A 12879-nucleotide genomic window follows, 5' to 3' on the forward strand; every position below is an offset into this window, starting at 1 on the left:
ATGGGCAGCTACTATGTGGAATTTTTAGCTCATTCACAATTCATAGCAGATGGAAAAAAAAAACTAACTTATAGATGTGTGTAAACAACCAACCTGGCTTAGCTGGAGAGCAAGAGTGAAGGCTGAGTCTTCTGTGGGAACACTAAACAGGTGACTATGGAAACACTTGTGATGGGCCACCATTAGTGAGTTTGCCTGCAGGAAGCCAGCTTGCTCCTTTTAAAGTTACTTCAGGATTGACCCAGAAAGAGGAGACTGTTTTTAGGACCACGGATCAACCAAATAAACAGATTCAACATGCCGTGCGTGACTCTTACCAACAAGAGTAACATCATGCTTTAACACAAGTTACAATAAGCTACAGCAGCGTGTCAAGATAAGCCAGTTTGTTATACACTTCCCACTATTTTATACTCTGTTGTCTAACTGCAGCAGTCCCATAAGGATTTCACTTTCAGTAACTTTGTAGGGGCAAATAGCAAGGAGTTAGGGACTAGACACAGAAAGGAGAAGGGAAACCTATGGCAGAGTAAGTATTTGCAATGAAGCTCTGAGAGGAGCTAAAGGACATGCTGATCACTACTGTGAGTAAAGGATGTCATACATTAAGATAGTGTACAGCTGAAGGCAAAAACTATGTCTACACTGCCAGAATTAAAGTTTTAATCTATGAATTGGAATAGTCAAAAACCAAGTCTCCCTTAATTTTTTTTCTTTCTACCCTAACAGCAAATGGAAGATTTCTCTAGGCCCATGGTCATCAAAAGTAATTCCAAATTATAAAGCCAAACAGAATTAGACATTTAGATTTTAAAAAGTCTGGTTTTCATTTGTTTTGTTTGTTTATTTGTTTGAGATAGGCTTTCAGTACGTAACCCAGCTAGCCTGAAACTAGCTATATGGGCCAAGCTAGCCCTGAACTCACAGAGCTCTGCTTGCCTCTGCCTCCCTAGTGCTAGGTATCTTAAAGCCTTATTAGAGAGCTAGAAATAGTGAAGAACACTGGCTGCTCTTCTAGAAGACCCGTGATGAAGCTCCAAGAGGGGAACGAAAGGGCAATCTTATCACTTGTATGATTCCCAGCACCTACATGGCAGTTCACAACCATCTGTCAACTCTAGTTCCAGGGCATCTAATGTCCTCTTCTGACCTCCAGTAGTACAAGACACATGTGGTATACACACATAAATGTAAGCGGAACACCCACACACATAAAATTAAATTAAAAATATACAAAGCATACCCTCTTCTAAGCCAAGTCAAAGTATAAAAACCTATAACACTTAACTATTAATTATTGCATTTTGGAACTTTCCAGTAAGTAATAAATTCTAAAAAGAATTATACAAAACCCATTCCACCAACAAACTCAGTTACCCTAACCCTATTAGTATCCAAGTATATACATGCATTATATTACCTTGTTATATTAATTATGACCTTATTTTTAGTCACTTTTTTTAATCCCAGGGCATTACAAGTTAACAATGACATTATAATATTTAAATTTGACAACAAAATAAACAATCTTATTTTTCTTTTCTACAAGCACAGATGCGTGTGGAAAAGCAGAGCTTGTCACCTTTATTACTATGTATCTGTGATGTTAATTCACACAAGACTCAATTTTCAGCATTTGTTTTCTAAATCTCATTCACAGGAAAAACTACATCACCTTAACTCTGTTCACACTCATGTTCAACACTGTGATTCTACTCATTAATGCTTTAGGACAGAATTGTATGCAGACTTTTCAGTTCTCCTTGTAAATTTTAAATACAGTTTAACACTTTCTTCCTGTGGCTGGAGAAGCTCGGCAGAGTGCTTGAATTCAGGAAGCCCTGGGTCTATCCCCAGCACAGAACCAGGTCTCAACCTCTGCATGGGCAGGCAGGAATATAAGGAGTTCAGGTCATCCTTGGCTATATTCTGAGCTGAGATCAACCTGGGCTATGTAAGACCCTCTCCAAAACAATGAATTCTAACTATTTATTAATGTACTCAGTATTACGTATCTGTGCAGGTATCTACATTATCTTACTAACACTAGTAGACTCCTACTTCTGTTAGCTCCTATGACAAACCTGCTTCATCTCTTTTAGTTCCCTGGGATCATTCTTCAAGTGATAACTGCCAGGTGTTGCAACTGTACTGCTGATGCTGCTCATGGAAGTGACAGTTGAAGCAGTCCCTGGTGGAGTTTTACCCTGAGGTAGCATGGGAAAAATATTCTCAGATTCATACCAAACTGATTTCTCCTGTATACTGGGAATGACTACAAGAAATAGCTTAAGCTTGTAAAACATTCATGTAACATATTCTATAAAAATAAGTAATGCATCAGAATCAGAACATCAAAGCAAAAAGACCATTTCTGAACTAACTTTTCATAAATATTTCTACACAAAAGTAGGTACGTCCTAATTGCATACCTTCATTTATTAAATGCATGTATATTAATTAAATGTATACAAAGTTCATACTGCCCTAAAGAATACTTACTTCTACCTCTAGTTCTATGGCTTAAAAAAAGTAATACGTGTCATTACCTGAAAAATACTTAACTTCATATTCTCTTACCTTTGATAACACTTAACATGAACATTTTCACATTAGGGTTAAAAATGGTAATGATACATGTAAGCCTCTTTTATGCCCAGGACCCTGTTAACCCCCAAACACACCAAGTCAATTAAAAACTCAAAAACATTCATAAAATATTTTGGATAGCCTATCATAATTCCACAGTTCTCTACTTACCTTTCAAATTCTCTTAATAGTTAAAAATTAGTAACTCAAAATAATTAATTTTGGCACAAAATAATGAATTCAACAGACATCCCCTATTCTGTTTTAATAAAAATAGCATGTAGTTTGAAATATAAGATGCCTTTATAAAAGGGTTCTTGAACCCCTGTTCCAATCAACCCCATTGGCATCATTAAAGCAAATTAGTTTTTGCAGAAAATATATTACTATCAGATGTTATATAGAGGTCAATACATAAGTATACTATACTTATTAATCTGGAAAATGTCAAGCAGTTCATACCGAATTCATACTGAATTCTATCAAAAAGCCTCACTCCATCCTTAAAAAACACTACCAGCACACACCTTTAATACCAGCACTAGAAAAAGGCAGAGGCAGAAAGATCTCAGTGAGTTCAAGGCCAGTCTGCTCTACCAGAGCGAGCTCCAGGACAGCCAGAATTACATAAGAGGCCCTGCCTCAGAAAAGCAAAAACAAAATAAAATAAAAACCACCAGTAACTGGACACTGAGTATTTCATAATCTAAAGCAAACAATAACTAAAAGGAGCTAAATTTTACAGACCTTCACTTTTTGCTAGAGTCAACACTTTATGCTAAGTACCTGAAAGGCTCTCCAGTGGTCAGCGCTCCCAGTAAACAGCTCGGTATCCAGGCAAACACCTGCCATACCTAGCACTCAAAAGCGACAATGCGTGTGACTATGCTCAGCAACGGCACGATTTTATTTTTGCTGTCTAGAAAACTTAACAGTGTCTCCTTTATAACTGTGTTGAAACTTCCAGGGTTCCCTTGTTCACCCTGATTACAATCCATGTATTTTAGAGCTATTTCACAAAAATATCCATGATCTATTGGTAATTCAAATACAACAGAACAAGACACTATGCTTTCTTAAGCAGACTCCTTGTTGCCTTGTGATATGATCCTAAAACCTCGATCTTTTTAATTTAAAGGACCTCCCTAAAATTCCAAGAAATCACAAAATGCCATGTTTCCCCTTACTTACTGCTTCCAGTAGCCATGAACACAAAACAACAAATAAGATACCGAAAAAGATCAAGATCCTCCAGAGCAAGTGTAGTGTAACAAGCATATTTAATTGAAATGCCCGATTATTTCTTTCAGGTACCAGAATACAAAGTAGGGCAGAAGAGTAAGGGCATGGGTGGAGTAGTTAAACAAACAGTAAATCAAGTTCACCTAGACTTGTCTCCAACACACTGAAAGACAAAGTGCCAAGAGCTGCAATAGCCACTGTGAAATGCTTTCAGTAAGTTTTCTAAGTTAAATACATCAAAAGACTCATGGCTCTCAAGTAACTGTGGCATGAAAATCTAGGAGCTATTCAAAGTGATAGTTATTAATGATGGTTATTAATGAGAATGATTCTGGTAATTAGTTCACAATGTAAAATTAAAGGTATAATTAGAAAAGAAAAGGTGAAATTCTACAGAGATTTCTTCTAGACTCTGCAGGTGTGTACCAGCAGAAAAATGAGCTTGAAGAGAGAACCATGCTTCCAAAAGTAATTTTCAGAACATTCCAAGTTTCCACCTCTGGAGTAGCTGGGATAACAGGCCAGTGTGCCTCCACCACAGAATTTAGGTGGTACTGTCATCTAACTCAGGGCGTCATATGCTAAACCTGCCTCCTATCCACTACATCCACTCATGGTGCCAAGACAGGGAGACTGTACAAGTCTGAGGACAGTCTATGCATGCATGCATACATACATACATACATACATACATACATACATACATACATACAGTGAGTTATGGACCATCCTGGGATAGAGGCAGACCATCTTCTAAACAATGACAAAACAAAACAAAATTTAGCAGCAAGGCTAAGGACCATGAGAGCTACAAACTATTTCTACACTGATGTCACACAGTACTTCAGGAGTTCTACAAAAGGATCTATTGCAGTCTTAGAAGTCGCTGTCATTCTGAATCCTTCTCTGACTAAAGAACCCAGAGTTTTGTTTGCTTTTGTAAGAAAAAGCCTAACGACTCTGTAGCACAAGCTGACCTGGAACTCACAGCAATCCTCCTGCTTCCAAAGTACTGGGACTATAGACATAAGCAGCCAATGCCACACTTCCAGTGTTTAAGAAATGATTTAATAAGTCTGAGCCTAGAAAACTCCTGGCCACATTACATTAAAAAGTTCGAAATGAGCTGGAGAGATGGCTCAGAGCTTAAGAACACTGGCTGACCTTCCTATAGATCTAAGTGAGAGCCCCAGCACCCACCCCATGGTAGCTCACAACGACCTCTAACTCCAGTTCCAGAAGTGAAACCCCTCTTCTGGACTCTGTGGGTACCAAAGTATACACATAGTATACAGACAAACATGAAGGCCAAATATGCATACACTTAAAATACTGTTTTTAAGGAAGTTCTTAAGTCAGTGGTGACTGCAGAGACTCCTAGCTGGTCAACATATTGATCACTATGACTGTCAGATGTCAAACCATAAACAAGACACAGACAGCATACCCTCCACAGCTCCAGGAAAAAGTAGGGAAAGTGGAAAAATGTAAATGCTTGAAGAAGGGGAGGCACGTGTGCCACTCTGATTTTGCAGCAGGACACAAATGTGGCAGTCTTCAACTAACAGCAGCTGCAACTATCTACACAGAAGCACCACAAAACCCTGTCACAGAAGGATGCAAGAGAGCTCATGGAGCCCGCCCCATCCTGAAGATCCACACTTGCTTACTGCTGATGGAAAGAGGTATTTCTCTTCACTAGTGAGGTGGACAAAGCCATGTAAACAAAAGGAACAATTCTCTTGTGACTGCCTTAACCAAAAAAGCATCTAAATAGCAGTAGGGCCAGTCAGAAAATTCAAGAGTGGGCAGAAGGAAAAAGAAAGACACTGGGAGATGAACATGATCAAAACAGACTATGTACATATATGAAAATATAACAATGAAATCTATTATGAGTAACTAATATGTAATAAAAACATAAAAACATAAAGGTCATTAATGATTACTTGGGTTAAAGTGCTAAGAACCAACTTGAAAAGCCTTCTAATAAACCAACCTAAGAAAAATAATGCAGTAACTAAGCCTGGTGGTACTCCAGCACTTAGGAGACAGAAGCAATGCAGTTCTGCATTACAGGCCAGCCTGGTCTATAGACTAAGTTCCAAGGGTTACTTACACAGAGAAACCCTGTCTCAAAAACCAAAAGTAGTAGTAGTAATAACAACAGTGGTGGCGCACGCCTTTAATCCCAGCATGTGTGAGGCAGAGGCAGGCGGATTTCTGAGTTCAAGGCCAGCCTGATCTACAGAATGAGTTCCAGGACAGCCAGGGATATACAGAGAAACCCTGTCTCAAAATACAACAACAACAACAACTATTATTATTATTGAAATAGCATCCCAAAATGACTTTTACAATAATGTCAATCCAGATAAAATTATTATTTGTTGTGGTTAAATACAAAAAGCAATGGAGGCTATTAACATCTTTGGAGCCAACACAAAAGAAAAGGAAAATTAATATATAAAAGTATAAACAATGCACTTTTTACTCTCGGCAATTATGGCTCAGATTCGCTTTAAAAGGAGGTGTTGAAAACTTGAGTTATTGGTCAGCATCTAGGTAACATTCAAGAGCATGTTTATTTCAGCTTCCTTATTAAGAAACATACAATTTACTTCTGAACAGAGCAAACAAGTTACCAGTTACCAGATCAAAGCAAGATCCATCAGACTATACAACCAAACTGTATCAACTATACTTCAACCCACACAAAATGTTTTATAGTCCTTCCTACAAACCATAGGAAAAAGTAAATATCCTTGGGTTTGGAGAGATGGCTACTCTTCCATAAGACCTGGTGTTCCATATTCCCATGGCAATAACTCCTACTCCAGAGAAACCTATGCCCTCTCTGCTCTCCGAGAATACCAGACACGCACAGACACACTTGAAGGCAAAACAACCATATGCATAAAATAAAATTCCTTAAAAAAAAATTTTTTTAACTTTACAAATCAGAAAGAAAACTGAGACAAGGTATCTATACCCACCATATAGACCTCAGGCCACTGATCTGCTATTATAAATCTGCTGAGTATCTCCTTCAGCGCCCCCCCCCCAAAATGTAGTTGCTTAATGCTAATCAATAAACAACTATTTACTAAAATAAAATTGATTTTGATCAAAAAACAAAAATATGCAAAATATTTGTCAAAGGCTAAGCTGGGGGAAGAAAAAAATCTTATTCCTGTAAATGATGTCTTTTATTCCAAGAATGCTGATAGTTACCCAAAAAGAAGTTCTTATTTTTGTAGTTGTATCTATGTTTGAGTGTCTTATTTTTTAAGAAAAAGAAAAGAGAGAAAGAAGAAAAAAGAAAGAAAGAAGAAGACATAATTTAAGTTGTCAAAATGAAAGCATTCCCAGAAATTCTTCCCACATTGAAATTTGGACCTAATGTACCATATTTATTTCTTCTTAGGCAAGCAAAATATCATAAAATGGAAATAGCATTATCCAGCTTTTTAAAACTTAAATCTCATAAAATGACCAGCCACACCAAGTCCAAAATCAAAAGCTGGTCATCAATTACCTGATACTTCTTACTTACCAGCTTATCATTTTCACTTGGCATTTCAAACACACATCTCAATTTAGAATCCATTAATTCATCAGGTTTTGCCTCTTTCCACTAAAAAAGAAAAAATAAAACAAATTAATATAATTTATTCTAAGAATAAATTATGTTGATAGTTACCCAAAAAGAAGTTCTAAATTTTAGTTTATTTATGCATGTCTTATCCTTAAAAAAAAAAAAAAAGACAAGAGAGAGACGTGATTTCAGTTGTCAAAATTTGAGAGCATTCCCAGAAATTTAACAACAACAACAAAATCTAGAAAACAACAATTCAAAGATAAGAAAAGGGAGCACACTGTGGCAAGCAGGTCTCACCTACAGGGACAGCTGAAGCCTGGGCTGACTGCAGACCGCCTACAATCATGTACCAGTGTCACCATCAATTAAAGCTACACTGGCATTGGGCCCATGAGAAGGCTCAGTGGGGAAAGGCACCGCTGCCACACTGGTGGCCTGAGCCCACCCTAGGAACCTGTAGGGTAGAATGGGAGGCCAGCCCCACACGCTGTCCTCTGATCCCACCATAAAACAAGAATGTGATCGAAAGCACAGCGGCATCAGCAATGCGCACGGCTTTCTTCTTCACGTCAGCATTTCTAAATGGTTTCTAAGGAACAGTATTTTAGGCATGGTGGGTGGTGCACACCTTCAATCCCAGCGATGGAAGAGGCAGAGGCAAGAGGATCTCTGTAGGTTCAAGGTCAGCCTGGTCTACAAAGTTCCAGAACAGGCAGAATGGTGTCTTTAAAAATAAAAAAAAAAAAGTCAAAGAACAAGATCTTTTTAATTGTTTAAATTTTAATTTTGATCTGGTATTTAATTTTTGGCAAGAAAATAAGGATTGTTGAGAGCTAAACAAAACAAAGTTTATACTACATCTCCAAAAATAATTTCTGTACAACTTCTATACTTACCACAGCTTCCATATCTGAAATGTTTGGTGGAGCAAAAATTGTCTGTACCATGAACTTATGTTTACTCTTCTCATTTGGATCATAATCAAAGGGCTGCAGCATTACTAAAGAGAGAAAGCACATTATCATCTACAATCACATCCTATTTATCACCACCACACTAACACACAAATTTAATGAATATCAAGATGGGTTCAAAAACCTCAAATGTATTATTCTCAAGATGCACAAGCAACTTTATAACTTTCAATCATTATTAAATTCACTGTGTTGATTTTAATTAAGATAACTGAGACATTTAATATAACTCATTTTAAAACTGGATTTTAGACAATTACTCAGAATGTATTCATTTGTTTAAATCTAATTTTAAGAAAACAAAGGAAATCCTAACTCCTCGGTATTTAAATTTTATTCCCAGATCCCAATAGCATTCACTTTTACATCTCCAGACCTGAGTAGCCTATACCAAGTTTTCAGGCTCCAGTTCAATTGGCATGCTAAATTTGTTACATAAATCCAAAATGAGATCATAAACAACAAATCAGTAATTACTAAGAATGTATATGGGATACATTTACAGTCAGGTTCTACTTCTAAATTGTCCCACTGGGCCTTAAATAACTTGCTATTTTAATATTCTATAAGCTTGAAAATAAAAGCTGTAGTTATCTTAAAATTTAGGAGTATCATCTGGGTCCCCGAGTATTTTAATAAACAAATTTCTAACTCCATGATCTGTAATGGCATTATTTGTTTTTCCTGTTCCCTTTGTAATTAACAAATGCAGGAGTTGAGAACTATTACTTTTAAAAAGGAGCAATAAATTCTGTGAGTGCAGAGAGGTTCTCCCACAAGTTAAAGTTACATGGAGTCAGCCACACATGCTGTCAGTGCCGCCTGTGGCACATGCTAAGCAGTACTGTCTCTTTGGAAAGGCTGTCTGAGAAAGGACGAACATTTGGATGGCACCAGCAGATCCCACAGCAAGTATATGTGATGTATGTGGAGGGAATGTACAAGGGACAAGACACTGCTGGCATTTACACCGGAAGGAATAAAAACTCATCTGATTTTATAAGTAGGCCCAAAACAGGCACACATTTTTTAAGTTTAAGACTCAAAACACTTCTGTAGATGCACAGAACATGATTTAATCACAAACAGTGCCATTCCAAAGACAACTGTGGAAAGCTATGGAAATATAGATGAAGTTTCAAATGGACAACTAAATATACACTTCTACATAAGCTGAGAGTGGGAAAGTTTCAGTAAAATGTTTGTACAGTAAGATATCCAAGGAACACCTTTAAACAAAAACTGAAGCCAAATAACAAACAGATAAAAACACTAAACAGTCGTGAAATGTCAATACTCAAAACTGCAAAAGTCTAGGACATGGCTGCTACCTGAAACAGTCACAATTGACCCCGGGTCAATAATTCCACTGTTGGGCCGCACACAGTACCGGCGAGGTGCCGTAGTCTTCACTTTGAAACATACTTTTCTATCCGATGGATTTTGCAATTTAAGATTTGTAGTGACTACATCTGTGAAGGGGCCTGAAAGATAAGGGGCAGAGGGAGAGAAAATTAACTAGATTCACAATAAATGCATAATTCAAGATTAAATTAATATAATAATATTAATATATAATCAATCCCACTCTTCTACAGAAAACAAGAATTGTCTCTTTTTTTCAACTTTTGGTGATTTCATCCATAAAATAACCAAGATTTTAGTTCTTTAATTTTGGTTACATTTATTTATCATGTTTGTGTGTTGCACATATGAACATGTGCATGTCACAGTACCTATGTGGAGACTGGAAGACAACTTTTTAGAATTGGTGTTCTCCTTTCGTTATGTGGGGTCCAGAAACCCAACTCCGTCCTCAGGCTTAACAACAAGTATCTCCATCCAAGGAGCCACCTTATCAGCCAAAAGTTGTATTCAATGTAGCATGGTCACACCGCATCACGTGACTGAGAGTTCCCCAGCGGTCTTCACCAGTGCTAATCTTTACGTTTACAAGCTATCTACAAAATTAAAACCCAACAGTACTCGTGTCTCAATTCATTCAATCCATCCACGCATATGTGTTAAGTACTTATGAGTAGTATGTCATATGGTCTATTGAAATACAAAGTGTTGTCTAAAAGCTTTAGTTATGTACTTAACAAAACGAATTCAAAAAGCTAACCCAGCTCTACTTAACCAGTACATTCTTAGTTTTTTTGGTTTTTGTTTTTAAGTGGGCTGTGAGATGTAAAGATAAATCTATTTGGTTTTGTCTGAAAAGCCAAAACAGATTTTACAGTATAGTCTACACAGCAAGAATTTATTGATTTTGAAGGCATTTTAATTGTTAATGGTCTACTTAAATTCTACTTTATGCTTTTGCTTTTTATTTGTCAAAGGAGTGGCAGTACTGATGTAAACTAGAACACTAAGGAGACTGTAGTGTGGTTACAGTCCCACATTTAACCACCAGCAGCAAAGAGGGAGGCTAAGGCACGAGGCCTGAAGGAAAAGGCCGTACAAAGCCTTCCTATGTCTGCTAACCTTTCATTCACTCATTTGTTGTTACTTAGACTGTCTACATGCACGCACTGTCAGGATCAACGCTCTCCTACCATGTGGGTTCAAAGGACTGAACCATCTTCAAAAGCCTGCCTGCCAGCTCCTGAACCAGAGAGCTGTTTGAATCATAAAAAAAATTATGGCTTTTAAAACTCTGCAACAGTCATATTTTGGAATCTGGATTTAGAAAATTCACCAGCTATGTACAATAAAGTTTGAGTGCTGGCAGACTGTCTGAGACAAAGACTTTCTAAGTAAAGATAGGCTGCATGTGCCTTATGCCTAACATAAGAAAAAAAACTGCTTCACAAAAGTCGGGAAATATAAACACTGCTTGCAGCCGGGTGGTGGTGGCGCAGGCCTTTAATCCCAGCACTTGGGAGGCAGAGGCAGGCAGATTTCTAAGTTAAAAGTCCAGCCTGGTCTACAGAGTGAGTTCCAGGACAGCCAGGGCTACACAGAGAAATCTTGTCTCAAAAAAACAAACAAACACCGATTGCTTAGTTGAGGAGGGCTTGTGTCATTTGTTCTGTAGACGAGCTTACCCCTTTGCTTAACATCCCTATAACATAACTAACCAAGATAAGAGGGAGGATTCCCCTCCCCCAAGCCTGTCCACTTCCCTCCCATACACACAGCGTAAGGGTAGAAATAAATACATTTGAAGCAGGTGAGACAAGGAGCCCCTCCTTAATGGTTTCAGGGCCCTAAGTCCTGACAGAACTGAGAGCTTCAGTGCGGCAGCCTTTACAACTGACCCTTCTGACCAGCCTGCAAAACTTTAAAAATAACTATGACATTTTAATCAAACACCTAAGAATTATGTGTTCTAAAGAGTACTTAATGTATTAGCCAACAAGGATTATTATATATTATAAATACAGAAATGCAAAGATAGGGCTGGTGAGATAGCTCAGTGGTTAAGAGCACTGACTGCTCTCCCGAAGGTCCCTAGTTCAAATCCCAGCAACCGTATGGTGGCTCACAACCATCCGTAATGAGATCTGATGCCCTCTCTGGAGTGTCTAAAGACAGCTACAGTATACTTATGTATAATAATAAATAAATCTTTAAAAGGAAAAAGGATCTCTCCATAACAAAATACTTAGACACACTAACCTTATGAAAAAAGAATGTCATAAATCCTACAAAACACCTAAAAAGTACACTGGAGATTGTTTCTTCCACTGGATCCCTCTAAGCAAGCCTGAGTCCGAGCCCACTGTTTCTTGTTAGAATGGAAGATTGAAGAGTATTGGTAACAGTGAATAAAGTAGGCAAATTTTATGGCTAACAAAGACTGCTGCTTAGTTCAAAGAAACATCTGGTCCCCATTTTTAAGCCACAGAATTCTTTGGGAAAGCATGCATAGGCATTATCCACAAATCTTTAGCACTGAATTCATAAAAGCTAATACAACTGTTATGGGAGCTGTTATCACCCAAGTAACCCCCCCACACACACGTTTTTCATCTCTCAGGAAAAAAGAGGTTATATAAACAAAAGGTGCTAAAAACTGCAAACATAATCTCAAATAAAAACATGAAATATTTTCCCTTGGCATTACAGCTGAACGGTCCACCAGTAAGAGTGAGGCATACAGGATGGTAAATATTCTGCAATGCTAGGGCAGTCCCACAGAATAACCGTATTCCTATCCTACTGAACTCAAGCTGCTATAACTTGGGTCTTGAATGTCCCCACTGCCTGGAGTGACGGACCCTACTGGGAAGCAATAAAATCTTTAAGATGTGCCCGCAATGAGAGGAAATCACGTCACTGGCTGAGGAAATACATTCTTTGCGAGGACTGAAAGACCCAACTCTTCCAAGCTCTTTTCTTCCTGAACATCATTCTATGAGGTTTTATTCTAACACTAATTCCAACCAAAATGTGTTGTCTAGCTACACTGTTCACTAGTCTATGTCTGTTTTTTTTCAAGACAGGGCTTTGTGGGACCACAATGGT

General features: G+C 37.8%; 1 protein-coding gene across 2 annotated transcripts in view; it reads right to left on the bottom strand.

The window, feature by feature from the left end:
• Nucleotides 1-12879, bottom strand: part of Vapa (VAMP associated protein A) — a 36812-nt gene that overhangs the window by 5431 nt on the left and 18502 nt on the right. Inside the window, exons 2-5 of one of the 2 annotated variants that reach the window (XM_031368602.1) lie at nt 9738-9890; nt 8329-8432; nt 7388-7468; nt 2085-2207 (exon numbers count right to left, since the gene is read on the bottom strand). In XM_031368602.1, the coding sequence (XP_031224462.1) occupies nt 2085-2207; nt 7388-7468; nt 8329-8432; nt 9738-9890 (461 nt within the window). The remainder of the gene's footprint in view (nt 1-2084; nt 2208-7387; nt 7469-8328; nt 8433-9737; nt 9891-12879) is intronic. The other variant, XM_031368603.1, reaches the window with a different exon arrangement.

This window comes from Mastomys coucha, unplaced genomic scaffold (genome assembly GCF_008632895.1).
Source record: "Mastomys coucha isolate ucsf_1 unplaced genomic scaffold, UCSF_Mcou_1 pScaffold14, whole genome shotgun sequence".
Classification (NCBI taxonomy): domain Eukaryota; kingdom Metazoa; phylum Chordata; class Mammalia; order Rodentia; family Muridae; genus Mastomys; species Mastomys coucha.